The sequence below is a fragment of the Misgurnus anguillicaudatus genome, chromosome 23 (assembly GCF_027580225.2).
Source record: "Misgurnus anguillicaudatus chromosome 23, ASM2758022v2, whole genome shotgun sequence".
Lineage (NCBI taxonomy): Eukaryota > Metazoa > Chordata > Actinopteri > Cypriniformes > Cobitidae > Misgurnus > Misgurnus anguillicaudatus.
The window spans coordinates 36,447,687-36,465,053 of NC_073359.2; the positions used below are offsets into that span (position 1 = coordinate 36,447,687).

At 37.0% G+C, this 17,367-nt stretch overlaps 1 protein-coding gene and 2 long non-coding RNA genes across 10 annotated transcripts; 1 reads left to right on the top strand and 2 right to left on the bottom strand.

The window, feature by feature from the left end:
• Nucleotides 1-457: 457 nt before the first annotated feature.
• On the bottom strand, nucleotides 458-17,163 carry LOC141359499 (uncharacterized). Its single transcript, XM_073862065.1, has 3 exons — nucleotides 16,768-17,163; nucleotides 2,165-2,346; nucleotides 458-1,074 (listed from the first exon to the last, which is right to left on the bottom strand). The coding sequence occupies exons 1-3, from the start codon at nucleotides 16,919-16,921 to the stop codon at nucleotides 652-654; spliced, it is 759 nt and encodes a 252-aa protein (XP_073718166.1). The 5' UTR covers nucleotides 16,922-17,163; the 3' UTR covers nucleotides 458-651.
• On the bottom strand, nucleotides 4,136-10,853 carry LOC129422451 (uncharacterized). 5 transcript variants are annotated; one of them, XR_012365990.1, is made up of 10 exons: nucleotides 10,839-10,853; nucleotides 10,586-10,728; nucleotides 8,593-8,691; nucleotides 8,297-8,422; nucleotides 8,112-8,180; nucleotides 7,363-7,417; nucleotides 7,021-7,089; nucleotides 6,843-6,880; nucleotides 4,715-4,768; nucleotides 4,136-4,391 (listed from the first exon to the last, which is right to left on the bottom strand). It is a non-coding gene; the product is annotated as an uncharacterized lncRNA (long non-coding RNA). The 5 variants fall into 5 exon arrangements; XR_012365992.1 differs by lacking the exon at nucleotides 8,593-8,691; XR_012365988.1 differs by having other exon boundaries at nucleotides 8,593-10,728.
• LOC129413598 (uncharacterized) lies at nucleotides 9,203-15,844 on the top strand. Of its 4 annotated transcripts, XR_012365987.1 has the most exons (6): nucleotides 9,203-9,312; nucleotides 10,350-10,675; nucleotides 10,820-10,990; nucleotides 12,369-12,428; nucleotides 13,533-13,718; nucleotides 14,432-15,844. It is a non-coding gene; the product is annotated as an uncharacterized lncRNA (long non-coding RNA). The 4 variants fall into 4 exon arrangements; XR_012365984.1 differs by lacking the exon at nucleotides 14,432-15,844 and having other exon boundaries at nucleotides 13,533-14,430; XR_012365985.1 differs by lacking the exon at nucleotides 14,432-15,844 and having other exon boundaries at nucleotides 10,350-10,664; nucleotides 13,533-14,430.
• Nucleotides 17,164-17,367: the final 204 nt, after the last annotated feature.

The following is a 17,367-nucleotide window of genomic DNA, read 5'->3' on the forward strand; positions in this document are numbered from 1 at the left end:
TCAAAATGGCCGATACTGTAATGGGTGGAGTCTTACTGTAAGGTATTAAAAACAATAAGCATGAGGAGAGCAATCACGTGTACTAAGTAGAATTTTCATAGAGCAAATGAATCACCAGTTATAACCATTTGAACATTGAATTTTTGAGATGATGGTGGCGCTATAGAGTTACTGCTAGAGACCCCATTTTTGGCCAAATGACTATTTATGACCACCACTACAACTGTGCCAAATTTCATCATTTTCCTATATACGGTTCATAGGGCTGCCATAGACTCCCATTGGGGAAGAAGATTAAGAAAAATAATAATAATAATAATAATAATACTAACAGAAACAATAGGTGCCACAGCACCATAGGTGCTTGGCCCCTAATAATACTAACAGAAACAATAGGTGCCACAGCACCATAGGTGCTTGGCCCCTAATAATTTGAATTGAAGTGATTCTTTATTGAATTGCATCAATCAATTATTATTTTACATTCTTACACTAAAACTAAAATAAAACAATGGAACAGGATAAACTTGGAAAATACATACATGTGTAACTATTGGCAAATACAATCAAATCAAAATATACAGAACAAACAAATTAAGACCTGAACCTGCACCCATAAAAAAATTAATTAAGATGCAATTTAGTCGTGTATTACAGTGGATGTAAATATGTAGGTGCATATTGGCTTGATGGAGGACGAGGGGAAAACAGTATCTGATGAATTTGAAATTGTATATATTGTAGGTGGTGTGGATCGTCAATTGCTCTTAACTGTTGCTCCATAAACTGACAAAAGGCATGTATGCTGTCATTCTTGGGTGGCTGCAGATTGTGTTGGTGATTCTCTGTCAGCACTTTTAGAGTTTCATTTATTGCCCCAAGAATGACAAGGTCTTGAGCCTGAGCAGGGTCAGGTTGTCTTTTACGGCGCTTTTTTTGTAGTCCACTAGGTGGGATGGCTTCCTCTTCTTCCTCCTCCTCTTCCTTGTCTTGTTCTTCATCTTCTTTATCCTCTACTCTATCCTCACCTCTGTCTTCACTTTCACCCTCCTCAGTTGAAGTAGTTGAAGAGTCCTGTAAAATATTTTTTTAAATGATTAATTCGTGGTTTATTTACAAATGTACTATTCTCTTTTCCAGTGCCCTACAACAGCAGATGAGTGGATAAAAGTGTCTGAAGGATTCCAAACCACTGCAAAATTTCCCAATTGCCTAGGGGCTTTGAATGGCAAACACATACGGATTAAACCGCCACCTCAATGCGGAGCACAGTTCTTCAATTATAAACACTTTAATTCAATTGTTATGATGGCTTTGGTTGACAGCAATTATAGATTTCTTTATGTTGATGTAGGGTGTAATGGAAGGGTGTCTGATGGTGGAGTTTTCAGAGGGACAACACTACAAGAGTCTTTAGAGCAGAGAACTGCAAACATTCCCCAACCCACCCCATTGCCAGGGACAGACATTCCAATGCCTTTTTTTGTTGTGGCAGATGAAGCTTTTCCTCTGAAACCTTACTTAATGAAGCCTTTTGCCAGGAGGGGGCTTTCAAGAGAGCAGAGAGTCTTCAACTACCGGCTATCCCGTGCCTGCCGTATTGTTGAAAACACCTTTGGCATCTTTGCTAACAAATTTAGGTTTTTTTTAACCACGATTAACCTACAACCAAATGTTGTGGAAGATATTGTTCTTGCATCTTGTGCCCTTCACAACTATTTATGTGACGAATGTGTCGACGCTTATATGTGTGAAATACCTGATCAGGATGGGCAAGAAACATGGAGGCAAGATCCTACCATGCCACAGGCAGCACTGCCAAGGTCCACAAATGCAAGTAATGAAGCCAAATTAAACAGAGAAAGGCTGATGGAGTACTTTAATTCAGAGGCAGGAGCTGTTCCTTGGCAATGGGATAGAATATAGTGGCACAATTTCTGTGTCAATCAATACCCAGATAATGTATATAAGTTAAAATAATAGTGAACAAATGATAACAGTAAAAAAATAGATTCAGACTATACATTCTTTATGGTTCTTTTAAAACTTTTTTTATAAAGGTTGAGGTGACCTATCAATGGCAATGAGCTAAACTGCTGTACATATTTCTCAGTCCCCATATCCAATTAAACATACTGTACTGTACTGTATTGAATAAACTTACATTGTGAACATCAAGGTTTGATGTCGAGGGTCTCTTTCTCATGTGCAGCTCTAAAAACTTAAGTCTCCTCAGGAACCACTCCTGCCTTGGAGTATGATTACCGCCGCTTCCAGATGGAGGGGATTTTAGGTATCTGTTATACTGTGTCCTCATATTTTCTATTTTCTTCTTTACCTCAGCTTCTGTGAAACCAAAACAATGACAAATGAAGATCATATAGTAATGTGGAGTAAACGCCAATAACTGCATTATACACAAGTCAACATTTGAAGTTAATCAAAACCTTTCATAAAAGTAGTAATACCATAAACATTTTTAAAACTTTTTTGATCCACTTCAAATGTTAACTAGTATATTTGTTTGGCACATAATGCCTATATTACTGTACAAGCAGTGCTGTATGCTAACTTGCACACATCATAGGGAGGTTACAAGTTTTGTAGCGCAGGTCAGCACAACTGTAGCACAAGTATAAAACATGTTGCATCTTTGAAAACAACTACAAGTTTTGCAGTTTATTAATATACAAATACACTGTAATATACACAACCCAGATAGCACACGTACGTCGCGGAGATGTCTGCGCGATGTCTTGTTTTTCGTCTGGAAGACGTATTATTTAGGGCGTTTGCTCATCTGGAAGGCGTCGCCGAGACGTCTGACCCAGCTGTTTGCAAGACACCCAGCAGATCTTTACAAGATGTATGTTATTTAGAACGATGGCGAGCCGCCGTTTCCCAGATCTTTACAAGATGTTAGAACGGCAAGCCGCTCTTTCCCAGATCTTTAGAAGAGCTTTAAAAGATGCGGAGCCGCTCTTTCCCAGATCTTTAGCAGAGCTTTAAAAGATGCGGAGCCGCTCTTTCCCAGATCTTTAGCAGAGCTTTAAAAGATGCGGAGCCGCTCTTTCACAGATCTTTAGAAGAGCTTTAAAAGATGCGGAGCCGCTCTTTCCCAGATGTTTGTAAGATTATAAGATCCCTCATTAACAAATTGAATTGCCCTAAACTACAGCAAATTATTTCTACACACATCTACACATGCAAGCTGTGTCATCGATATTAAGTAATTAAAACAGCATTTTCAATTGATCTTAAAACAGGCAGTTGCTGATTTTATAAAACACATTTATTCAAATTAAACAATGAAAACTTTCATTCATTTATCTTTAAATATATTTTTTACATGACAGTATGCGAAAACAACAACATAAACATAACATATTTAAAATAATCAAAACCTTTCCTCGTCTGCTTTATTAATCTCCATTCTAAAATAAAACATTTCAAAAACTTACCAGGAAATAATCGTGATAGGCTGCTCTTTCTTTATAGCTTTAATTAGGATCTAGAAGATAAAATTACCCGAAAGTGTTGTCATTGTTAAATAAATTACGGATGTGCGTCTTTACGTCAAGGTCGTGATTCTACATAACAACATCCGCTTGACCTCGCAACGCCAAGAAGAAGAAAGGCGTGGAACACATGCTTAAGGTATGTAGTAATAATGCATTCAAATAATAAACTGTTTGGTGTGGGATCATTTAAATAATACCTTGAAATTGGGTTGATAACAGTTATTCATGCTTTAATATTGATATTTCGCCCACCTGTCTGACGTTAATTTATTTTGATCGTTTATGTAACTGAGTCTTGTGTAAGATTCTAGAAAGATATAGTGGCTTACTTTTTTTTAAACGATCAGTATTATGGTTGATAGTTGTATTGCACTTGTTAAAACATTTTTTGCCCCCATTTTTCATTTCATGAGCTGAACTTAAATATTTTCTATGTCCCCAAAAGGCCTATTTCTCTCAAATATTATTCACAAATCTGTCTAAATCTGTGTTAGTGTTGCGTTTATAATTGTGGTTAGTGTGTGTGTAAGGCACTGCCTGTGTAAACCCAGCTAAAGTCTTTTTTGTGATGTATTGTTTTCTACATAAAATCATCCTAAACAATAAAAAGAACATTTTGTAAAAATATCTTATCTTTAATATTGGCTGAGTAAGATTCTTTGTATAAACCCTCAGTCTGTTAATTTTGTCTCCAGCCTGTCAAGATCCTTCAGATGATGTTTGAGAAAAAAGTCATCATCCTCTTCGTCACTCTTCATCCGTATTTGGGGTAACAAACACCTGCTTCCCACAAGAGACTGGACCGCTGAAGTCAGGTGGTCAGTCTTTATTTGCATTCATCCTAGAACCGTCAAGACTGCCTTTTTGCAGCTGCAATAGCAAAGATAAATGAATTAGGAGTGTAGCTTTTAAAATGCTTTTACTATTAAATGCATTATTTTGATTTATTTAAACTTAAGAATCAAATAGGTGTGTAGTTTAGGTAAAATTCTTATAACTGCATTTGTCTGTTTTACAACAGATGTAACTAAGTATAAATTTACTGTTTTTTTTTTTATGTTGGATGGATCATCAGACCTGCACCTTCCTTGAACATGTTGGTAAGGTAACACTTCATCTGAGTAAATGATGATGCTTTTTTATAAGAACTTTTTATAAATAAATATTATTATTGTTTTTTTTAGGTAACTTACTCTGTATTTGTTCACGGTGGTCACCCCAGGGTCTCAGGACTCAAAACGAGTGCTCTATGGATTAAACAGAAAATGTAGTATAAACAAGTGTTAAGTTATGTCTTTAAATGCCACTAATAATGTGTTTCTGTTTTCTTTCTCATTATGCTAACAAACGCTCTTTTATCCCTCATGTTAGGTGGATCAACACTCCAACCATCTGCATTAGGGACTGAATAAAGGATGCCCTCTGTAGCTGGGAATGTTAGGTCAGGTAATTTGCATTTGATATATTTTTAAAGACACACACTAATGCTGCTTGTACACCGCCAGCGACTAGCAACACAATCTCGTTCATTCCAATGGAAGCTTTGCCCCATTCAGCAACATGAGCAACTGTGACCATTGACAACAGGAAGTGGGCATGTCCAGCTATGCCACAACGTTGAGGAAAGTTTAACTTGATGAAGGACTTTTGGGAGCAACTACCAATGAGAGTGAAGCAGTGAAGTTCGTGTCATCACTCTTTAGTCATTTACTGAGAGGATTGTTACTCATTTATTTGTAGTTTTTACTAGGACAACCAGAATTGGGAACGCCTTCTGATAAACTCATTAAAAGAAATGGCTGAGACACAGTGACTAGGTTGTTGGCGGTGTGAATGCAGCATAAGGCCTTAAACGGTCTGTGGCAAATATTTTAGCACTCAAAATAAATAGGGGTGATGCTTTTAAAGGAAAACACCACAGTTTTTCAATATTTTACTATGTTCTTACCTCAACTTAGATAAATTAATACATCCCTATCTTTTATCAATGCATGCACTTAATATTTGTACAGCGTGTCGTGAATGTGTTAGCATTTAGCCTAGCCCCATTCATTTTTCAGAGCGCAGTAACATCATCACTCCTGACTACTCCCCCTCTTTTGAGTTTGAGCGAGAGGTGGAGTAATCAGGAGTGATGATGTTACTGTGCGCCGAGGTCGAAGTGCTGCAAACTTAGTGCTCTTTTGCCATACAATATAGTTCTCATTTTTAACCGCTTAAAAAATTGCCACGTTTTATTTTGTGCCACCATACTTACTCGTGTAACTACTTATGTAAGAGTCTTTAAATAGGGAAAATAGAAAGGGTTGGGTGGCTTCTAAATTCATCCCTGTTTGGATCCTAAGGAATGAATGGGGCTAGGCTAAATGCTAACACATTCACAACACGCTGTACAAAGATTAAGTGCACGCATTGAAAAAAGATGGGTATGTATAAATTCGTCTAAGGTAAAAACATAGTAACATTTTGGAAAGCGGTGGTGTTTTCCATTTAAAGGGATAGTTCACTCAAAAATGAAAATAATGTAATTAATGACTCACCCTCATGTTGTTCCAAACTTGTAAGACCTCCGTTCATCTTCGGAACACAGTGTAAGATGTTTTAGATTTAGTCCGAGAGCTTTCTGACCCTCCAAAAAATGTATGTGCTGTATACTGTCTAATTTCCAGAAAGTTTATTAAAACATCATCAAAGTAGTTCATGTGACATCAGTGGGTCAGTTAGAATTTGTTGAAGCATCATTAATACATTTTGGTCCAAAAATAACTATTTATTCAGCATTGTCTTCTCTTCCGGGTCTGTTGCGAATGCGCGTGCACAATTGCGCTGCTGACGTGTTATCCTCAGAAATGTTTGCGAAGATTTTGTTTGCGAAGATTGTTTGCGAAGATTTTGTTTACAGGGTCTCCCTCAGACTGTAAACGAAAAAAAGCTTGGGTGCACCAGATAACACGCCAGCAGCGTTGTACGGCAGCAGTGTCATGCACACGGTTCACAACAGACCCGAAAGAGAAGACAACGCCGAATCAAGTCATCATCCCTGGACCCAAATGTACCCTTGATGCCTCAACAAACTCCAACTGACCCACCGATGCCACATGAACTACTTTGATGATGTTTTTATTACCTAACTGGACATGAACAGTATATCGTACATACATTTTTAATGGAGGGTCAGCAAGCTCTCAGACTACATCTAAAATATCTTAAACAGTGTTTCCGAAGATGAACGGAGGACTTTAGGGTATTATTTAAATCAACTAAAAGAAAAACAATCCTTAAATGGTTACTAAAATTGAGGTCAGATTTTTGAAAACTTACTGTCTTGATGGTCATCCAAAGTTCTCGGTACAGAAAATCTGTTTTGTATGGATCAAAGTTAGACATTGTCATGTAATATATAACAATGTAATAGCAAGTGTTATGTTGTTTTTGAAAATGCTGTGAAAATGAAAAAAAGCTATTTGTTTATCCACTATGCTATTAAATGCTCTTTTACCTTGCATGTTAGGCGGATCAACATTCCATCCATCTGCATTAGGATCTACCTTAGAGACACTCACTGGAGCTGTAAAGGGAAGCAGGTAAGTTGCACAACCCATCAAGCCTTTGTGGGGAACAAGGTTTCTTGTAGAATTCTTAGACTAGCAATTTTTGTGTGAGAACTTTAACATGATAGAAATTGTTAAACTTCAAATATGGTCAACCATGAAGCCATCTGAGTCTATATTGTCTGAGAGAAATTCTTACTCAAGAATCTGCATATTGCTATAGATATGCAGAGTACTTATCTTGAAACAGTCGTAAAATATTAATGTTTTTTGTTTTGTAGGTCACTTACTTTTCATTCGTCCTTGGTGGTCACCCCAGGGTCTCTAGAGTGAAAATTACTCAATCTATGGATTAAACAGAAAATGTAGTTTTATGAAGTGGTATGTTGTCTTTAAATGCCATTAAAAATGTGTTTCTGTTTTCTGTCTCATATAAAAAATACTCTTTAACCTGCCCACTGGAGCTGGGATTGGTTAGCTGCATTTTTTACATTAACAAATAAACACACTAAATCCTAGGCTTGAACCTGCCTTAGGTTTTAGCATCCAAATTAACTAGGGGTGCTGATTTTTAAAGGAACATGCCCACATTTTGGGAATTTAGCTTATTCACAGTATCCCCCATAGTTAGATAAGTCCATACATACCATTCTCATATCCGTGCATGCTGTAACTCTGTCTGACGCAGCCCCCGCTAGCTTAGCTTAGAACAAAAGACTGGTAGTGAATTTGACTATACAAATCACAACACATAATAGGAAAATGTTTGCGTTATTTTGTCATGTTTGGAAGCCGTATGCTAGATGGAGCCATTCACTTCCAGTCTTTGTGCTAAGCTAAGCTAGCGGGGGCTGCATCAGACAGAGTTACAGCACGCACAGGGATGAGAAAGGTATGTATGGACTTATCTAACTCTGGGGGATATGGTGAATAAGCTAAATTCCCAAAATGTGGGCGTGTTCTTTAAGGATTTAGGGGTATTTTTGAAGTTAAATGAAGCCGTTTTACCTTTTAAACTGTCTCTTTAATAAGGACTTACTGAATTTCTTTTTTCAGCAATTTGGGACATTCTTCCAGTTGTCGGCAACTTTGTGAAAAAGGCTGGAAACTAAAATGCAGGTACTGTTTCATTCTTTTGTTTTTTACAGCTATGAAAAATAATGTGTTATTAATTGTACTGTCTATTAATTAATGATTTTATACAGTGTAACTAATTCTGCTTACCTGACTCATGCAGAATTCTGGCCTGGTGTTTGGTCCGTGCTGTCTTTGGCTCTTGCATCTCCATCATCCTGACCCTCTTTAGCAGCCTGTCCATGTATTTATTTGGAGGCCACCATGAGCACCCATCTGCATAATATGACTTTGTTACTCAGTTGTCCATGCTCCTACAAATTCTACATTTTTTGTAAAGCTGCAACAAGTTGAAACCCTGTAATTATTAACATTTGATCTTGAATGATGTAATTCAAATACATGAATAAGTAACAAAAGCAGAAATATATTAATTAAGACATTACCTTTTTGTTGATTGTTTACTGATCTATAAATCATTTTGCATTCTCATAATTGATCATCATAACTTGGTATACAGTGGATGTGTGGCTGTAGATAACTTTCTGAAGTCAATTTAAAAAGGCAAAAGTTAATAAATGCTAAATTGGTCAAATATACATTGTTGTATTTTCACCATTTTGATCTTATTTAGGCATTTCATAACTTGAGGGAAATTTACGTATACTGATGTTTCAAATCAAATATTAATTTATTAATGACAGCTAATCATTTTATAAAGATTTTTTATAACAATATTTATATAATATCAATTTAATACATTTATTTCGTTACACCTACATCACTGAGCGCAAGGGAGTGCAGCCAACAAATACATTCAGGTGTGTTTGACTTAACACCGAGATGCGCAGACAGCACGTGGTATGACATCAGGTACCGCGAGAGTTTGGGAAAGCCCCGGAAAAGGTTTGAACTCGCGGTACTTGATGTCACGATCGGTTTGCGAGTAGATCAGCATGAAGTCAAACACATCTGAGAGATGTGTGGGCTGCCTGCACTCAACGTTGGGATCATTCAATAGAGTGTAACCTCAATCGGTTTTTGCAGCTTCTGGGTCCCTTGTAGAACTATTTTTTGTTCTTTTCCAACTCGATTTTTAACTCCCTAAACTAGTAGGATGTTCCAACGGGTGAAGCAACAGTGCTGACGGCAGTTTCAGTGTCAAGGTAAGTTAATATGTAATGCATGGATGTAAGTTAGTCGATCTACAGAATCATCGTCTTATATTAATGTTCTATACGCTATTAAAAGCTTATTAACGTTTATCAATGCAATGCTATTCAGGTCGCTGCAAAGTCCCGAAGCCACGTTGTAACGTTAACTTTACATGTTACGCACTGGTGTGGATAAACCAGCCAGTTTAATAGAGTTATTAAATGCCTCAAACCTTTCCCGCCCTGTAACGTTACGTTAAAGTGGCCCTTATACGGATTACGTTCATTTCAGTCAGACCTTTTCCTAAAAACCACTCAAAACCGTTAACGTTGTTCTATTGGAGTGGTTGAATAATTGTATTTATTAATTGTTTCAGTTATATCAGTTATATCTGTTCTTTAATTCGTATTTCTAACAATTAAAACCAGGAATGACAAGCTATAAGTTACTTACCGAGATTTTGACGATCAAACTGACAGAAAAACTAACTTAAAGCCGACTATTAAACCAAAATCATACTATTACAACGTGAAAAGGAACGTAATGTGTACAAATTTTATTATTTACAGGTTATTAATAATGTTATTTGCGACAAAAAAGTTGAGGGAACTCGAGCAAATAACGGTCTTCTGGTAAATATTGTGGTCACGTGATGGCCTCGCGACATATAAGTCGTTTCCGGTCGTTTCTCAAACGCACAGCTGCGTTCTTTTAAAAATATTTTTAATATATTTTTTTAAATAATAAGAAATACAAGTTCAGTCAGGGGGTACATTATACATATATAAAATAAAAATAAATAAGGCTGCGTCCATTTTTTTTTATTTTTAATAAGGCTGCGTCCTAGAATGCTGCATGTCTCGGCTGCCACGTCATCAAGCATCGTTGAAGGACATCTCAATCTGCTTGGTTGTTTTCTCTTTAGTTGTTTTAATTAAATTACAAAAGGTTTAACTTTCCATGTTGTAAAGACAGTTATTCACTGTACTACAGTATTGGATTTTTTTTTTGGTGATTCAGTGCTAATTTTCAACTTCTCTCTTTAAAGTTTTCATGCCATGACCACTGGGGCGGAAACCATTATGACATTGCCTTGGACATCAAACTAAACCATCTCATTCTGGCTTTTGAGGTGGATTCTAACCTCGAAATCTCAGAAGGACAGGTCTAAGATGGACGCAGCCTCCATAGGATGCAACCTTGCATTTGAGAAACACCCATAGAACGGTCAACTTACCCCATACTCTAACCTGAATGCAGGGATCATAAAACTTTATCTTTTACCTTAATTGTTAGATGGGTGTTGATACCAAACTTTTTTTCTCGTCTACCCAGGAGAAAGTCATGGTGTTCTGCTGCTAAGGTTGTCATAAAGTATGCTTTTTTCCATTTGTTGCATTAGGCAATAATATCAAAAGACATAAATTCTGAAAGAGATAAGATAATTTTCAAAGCATTAACATGAATATAAAAGCATTAAGTCATTAATGACCATCTTTTATTATTGTTTATTTACAGCGTCTTTTATTCTGCTTACCTGACTCATGCAGAATTCTGGCTTGATGTTTAGTCCACCTGTTAGCTGGCTCTGGTGCTTGGTAGTCTTCTCAAACCTCTGAATCAAGACCACCATGAGAGGCCTTCTGAAGACCATCATTACGCTTCAGATCCAGTTGTCTTTACTTTGAGGTAAATCTTTTTTAACTGCAGCATTGAGCGTTATGTGCGTCGTTAATGGCACTGAACGCCTTGCATTTTTGCCCCCTACTGCAACATGCGTTTTTGAAGGAGCGCTAAGGGCAGAAAAGCACCCGACGTCATTTGTGTCTTTCCATTGTCCAATTGAATATGGGGAGAGGCAGGCCTTCCGTTGTAGGACCGATGTTTACAGTTATTTGAAACAAACATACTTCAGTTACTTACTGTCTCCTGTGTGTTTATGCACCTCTCACCTTCGATCAAAGTCAGTGCAAGAGTCCTCTTTTTAAAGTTTCTGCTTATATGACAGTTAAGAGCAAAAGAGCGCTCACGCTTAGATATTTGATTGACAGGACAGCTGCCTCGGTGGTTGCCTAGCAATATAAAAAGCTGCGCTGCGCTGCACTGCACTGTTTTTTATAAAGTGACCAAATAAAGGTGCACCTTGTGTTTCCACGTCTTTAAAACGCATTTGGTGTGATTGGCCCCCAACAAGGGTTTTTTCTGCCACTTTTTATTTTTTTCAGCTTTTGCCTTGATGTTGTATTTTACATTGGTAAATGCCTATGGACATTGGCTACTAGCGTTCTGCACGTGTAAATGCACATTGATGCGAACAACAACGCAAACGTGTAAATGAAAAGTGCCGCATAGCCTACTTGTGTAGAGGCATTGGGGTAGGTCTGACAAAATCAGCCTTAATGACAACTGCATCAGTCTTCAATGTTGGTCTGACTTTTACACAGATAAACACTCACTTTGTCTATCCAGACCTCAATGTTAGAGTTCAGACAGATTCAGATAGTTGGTTTTGTTCATTTTCTAAGTGTTTTGTTGATATTTTAGTTAGGGATGCACCGATATGGAAATTTTGGTCGATACCGATAACCGATAACTCTTTATAGTTAGGGGCCGATAACCGATATATATATAGGCCGATAAATATTCCTATTAATTTCACAATTAAAAACTCCCAGACTGCGGACATCTTGTCTTTGCGCTAGACTAGCATACTCTTCTTAAGCCAACATGTGTCATCTTCGTGCTATGTCACAGAAAGCACCAATCAAAACTCCACATGGCCAGCAATGAGCAAGTGAAGTGGTTCAACAAACCAAAATAATCCATAATTTATCGGCTTTCATTTATCTGCCTAATTTTGCTATCAGACCGATAACCGATAATATAATAAAAATAAGCAGTTATCGGCCGATAACGATATGTCGGCCGATATATCGTGCATCCCTAATTTTAGTCCTAATTGATTATGACAGATTTGTTACAGCCTTATCTGTCAAAATGAAAAAGTTTAATTCAACCTCTGTTGTAAAGCAGATTTTTAACTAGTCTTCTTCAATTGTGTCACTAGCCTACCACAATCCCTGTGCACCAGCTATGGAAAGTGCAGACCAAACTTCTACCTCCACCTGTGAGTCTCTTCCCATATTTAGTAAAGTAATGAATGCGGTCTTACTAATGAAAGGTTTTTTAGGGTACATTATTTTAATTACCAAATGATTTCTCGGATGAATTGGATAAAAAGACAATATTTTATTTTTCATTTATGAAAACTGGTTGTTGCTGCATGAACTCAAGCACATTTATTTCAAACACATCAACGCAACGTCATTGCTAAAAACCAATGCAGCTATTTTGGATAAAAGATAATGCGCCTCAGGTCACACAAATCAAACACGAAGAGTTGTCATACACAGTGTGTACAGTCAGTCATTCAAATTGTATATACACAAAAATCAGATTTAAACTGACAGTGTAAACATAGTCTATGAGATAAAACAAAAATGTTTAAATGTAAGCCTTGCTAAATACCTTATTACCCATAGTTTATCCTCTTTATACTATGGTCACTTGCTTTTGTTTATTTTGCAGTACAAAATAGGACAGGACAGATAAGAAAAAAACATTATTTTTATTAATTATTTTATCTAGGGGTCAATAGATCTAGTTCAATCAACACCCTCACCATGCTCTCCCAGCTTTAGGTGCTTAGACCTGTTTTTCTAATCAAACAATACAAGGGCAGATGTTTCGGCGTTATTGCCTTCATGGCATGAAATATTAAAATCTGCATTTAAACCCAAAGGGGATATGATCTTTAAATAAAATTGCATTGTCATTTTCTTGATTACAACCATAATACTGAACAACTTTAAAGGTCCCGTTTTTCCTGTGTTATTTGAAGATTTGATTGTGTTTACAGTGCGCAATATAACATGTGTACATGTTTCACATGCGGTATTTTTCACACAATCTACATATCTATATAGTCCTTTCACTGTCCTAAAAACGGGCTGATGTATTCTTTGTCCTATGAAGTCCCTCCTTCAGAAATACGTAACGAGTTCTGATTGTGTAGCTTGTTTAGTGTGTTGTGATTCAATAGCAGCTTATCTTAGCCAGGACGGAGTTTAGTCAAACACACTTGCTTTGACGTCATTCAACCTATGATATTTATATAAATGAAATACTTTGTCTGATGTGATGATGGTCTCATTGTGTTCTTTTGTTACAGATAGAACTGAACTGGAGTCTATGAACTAATGCTGTGTTCGAGACAACTTGGATGTTGGATATTATTGACCTTAAACCCGTAAGAAGTCAGGAACAGGAAACAAAGTGGAGTATCCGACCTCTCAACTTGGACCAGATCGATCAACACCGACCTCAACGAGATGCGTCATTTGACATTGCAGACAAGGTGGTGGCTAGCCTTTCACAGCCTTACATGAACCGCAAACAAACTTTAAACAGCACGTAATATAGATGAACATGAATGTTAAATTATCCAGTAACCGTTTTCTGCCATAATTGGCACAAGAGCACAAACTTCTCCTGGCGTCTCATTATGTGGTAAACACGCAAATGTGATACGTGATTGACTGGAATGCATTGAGGTCGGAGGTAGGATATTTAATGACATAACATCAGAAATCAGAGTTGTCTGTAACACTGCACAATATTTCACCTAATTGTTAGCACCTGATTATCATGTTTTTAACACAACCATTGATTGGTCACACGGATGAAGGCAGCAAGCAGAGACATTTGTCCTTTGTATCTCTCTCAAAAAAATTAATCTATATTTAATGTTAAAAAACACTTACAGTAGACTGTGTTAGATAACTGTGCTCTTGGAAGTCAGCTTAAGTGAACAAATGGTAATGTTAATGAAAAGTTCATTTTTGTCACTGTTGCAAACTAACCACCACACAGAATATGAAGAATAGCCAGAACTGTGGTAATAAGCTAGCCCTAAAATGTTGGGAGAATCTTGATGTATTGGACACAGGTGTGTAGTATCTGTTATATATTGACGGTTGACAGGTTTGTTTGCATGTAATTGCATTATTAATTTGGTGTTGATAGTCCAATGTTGATTTGGGAGAAATATTTAATTTCTTTTCTTTTTAGATCCTTTCTCTTTTTAATGCAGCACTTAAGGATGAACCACCCTGATCTACTAAGATGCACAGATTCAACTCTGGCCCAGCATCATCCCCATACCTCATCTGCCATCAGTTCAATTTAATGTCTGTCAATTGCAAATGGTATTTATTTCAGTTATATTACAACTTAATATTAAAGGAATAGTCTACCCTTTTGCAATATTAAACTATGTTGTTGCCTCGACCTGGATGAGTTAATACATACCTATCTTTTTTCAATGCGTGCACCGTGCAGCGCGTTGTGGGTGTGTTGGCGTTTGGCCTGGCCCCATTCATTCCTATGGTACCAAAAAAGTTTTATTTTGTGGCACCATACTTACTGGTATAACTCCTCATGTAACAGTCTTAAAATAGGGAAAACACGAAAGTGTTTGGTGGCTTCCCTGTTTGGTACCATAGGAATGAATGGGGCTAGGCTAAATGCTAACACATTCACGACGCGCTGTACAGTGCACAATAGATATGTATTAATTCGTCTAAGTTGAGGTAATAACATAGTTTAATATGGCAAAAGGGTAGACTATTCCTTTAACTTTAATTGAGACTAGTATTGTGTAAAGCTGGGGTTTCCAAACTTCTCATTTCAAAACCTATTAGACAACTGTAATCTATTCTAGACCCACTAAAATATTTTTAAATACACATTTTTTAATGGGGTAAAACACATTTGTTCTCTTTCAGTGGAGTCATTTTATTTTCATAATATTTCATAATGTAAAGTAAATATAAGTTTATTTGCAATACCAAATATTATATGGTATATTCTTTCAAAACCATTGTCATTGTTAATTATTAATTTGGCCAAACTGTTGTTGCATCATAACGGTGTGCAACACACCTTAACCTACTGTGTGACGGACAAGTAGGTCCTCCTGACACACAATTTAAAATCCCCTGGTGTACCGAATGTTGTATTGTAATTAAAGTTGCATCTAAGTCTTGTGTAACAGTCTCCATTATTTGTGATTATATTCATAGTGTCACATGGTACTTTCAGCACTTAATACATCACAGTGTTTTTAATGCTTTCATTTTTAGGGTTATTATAAATTCATTCATTTTTAAAGAATTACTTCTTTATGTAGAACATGCAAAGTCTAAAATGTAAAGTGTCATGATCAGCTCTGGGTCTTGTGCAGTGATTAAATGAGCAGGTAGTAAATGTCATAGCTTTAAGTTCTGGATGTAATGAACATTCAGCACATAGGTTTCATAAATTGAATTTGGTAAACAAACTTGTCGAAACAATTCATGCTGTGATGCTGGATAATACCTGGTCAAATGAATACATGTATAATGTGTTTTAACATTGTATAAGGTTTCTTCATCTATATAGATATATGTTAAAGAACGGTGCAGAGACTGCTGTCCATTATTGGTTACAGTGTATTTGTTAAAATGTTGCCAGTAAGATTATTTCTATGTACAAGGTACTTTGAGTACCTTTATGTGTCTTATTCTGCACTTAAAACATGAACGCAATTTATATGCAGGCGTCTCGTCAGAACTGCAAAATATGCAAGTGAAACTGGACTAAACGCAAATAAGGGTATGATTTCATGTTATATTACACGTGATATGAGGTAGGGTATATAATAATTATATTTTATGAATGCAAATTAAATGCAAAACTCTTAAAAAAACTGTCTAATTATATGCAGCTGATGGTTTTTTTTCAATCTTTTTGTTTGTGTTCAATACAATTAAACAAGAAATGAGTGTAAACAATGAAATGAGTTGAGCATTTCGGTCAGCTGATTCGTCTGCGTTTGCTCGGATTCAAGATCTCCAGAAGATGTATGCAGCTCGTAAAAATTTCGAATGTTTCAAGACATCGCCAAGACGTCTTGCAGAGATATTGCAGACGTCTTACTTTTCAATGTTCGCGGCCGATCTACAGAAGATGAAGCGATATTTAGCAGACGTCTCCGCGACGTACGTGTGCTATCTGGGAAGTAGTAAATAACTAGGTTAAATAGCTAACTGGTTTAGTTAAATTGTCAACAGTAATAAGACTTTTACAACAAAACATAGTTTAATCATGTGTAGCAAGTTTAAATTCAGAAATAAGCGAGCTACAAAATTTCAACAATATTTAATGTTACTTTGTAGCTTTTTCAGTGCAAGCCCGTTTACCAAACAACTTTGTAACTATTTGCTTACTGAAACGAAACTGAGAACTATATCTACATATGAGTAATCATATTAACAACGTTGTCAGGCAAGTTTATTGTAGGCTATTCGTAATTGTGTATATTAAAGTTGTTTTAAAGTATTGAGGTAAAACATAGAGATACTAACCTGAAACCCCAAGCGCTGTAGCGATCGATCTAAACTCATTCCCTCTTGCGTTGCGGTTGGTGTATATGGCCACACCCACTGCATACAGCTCTGGTCTCTCTTCCCAAAGATCCACTAACTCCTCTTCTTTCTGATTTGTCCAGAAACCTGCCATTTTTACTTTAACCTTGCCACACTCAGCCCCTTTTACTACCCGTCTTTTCAATGGACTTGCTTCGTCGTCATGGCAACGTTTCGCAGATACGTCAGAGTTTGTTTGCGTTTGTTGGAAAAGTATACCACACTGCTCAGACAGTCCACGACGCTACAAACTCCGATTGAACATGTTCAGTCGGGTGAAAACAGACTCCGACCAACACCAACAGACACAGACAGGGGTATCACACTGGTCCAACAAACACTGACAGACGCGTCTGTCGGCGTCTGTCGGCATTTGTCTGCGCAATGTGAATTAGCCTTAAGCAGCACAAGCGCTCCTGTTATTTCCCTCTGCCTCTTGAGCCCGTCGCTGCTGCCTCAGCTGGTCACAGCCTACATTTAAACGCCGCTGTGCCGGCCGAGTCTGCCAGCCTACTCTTGGCTAAATGCCCTAGCGGACCT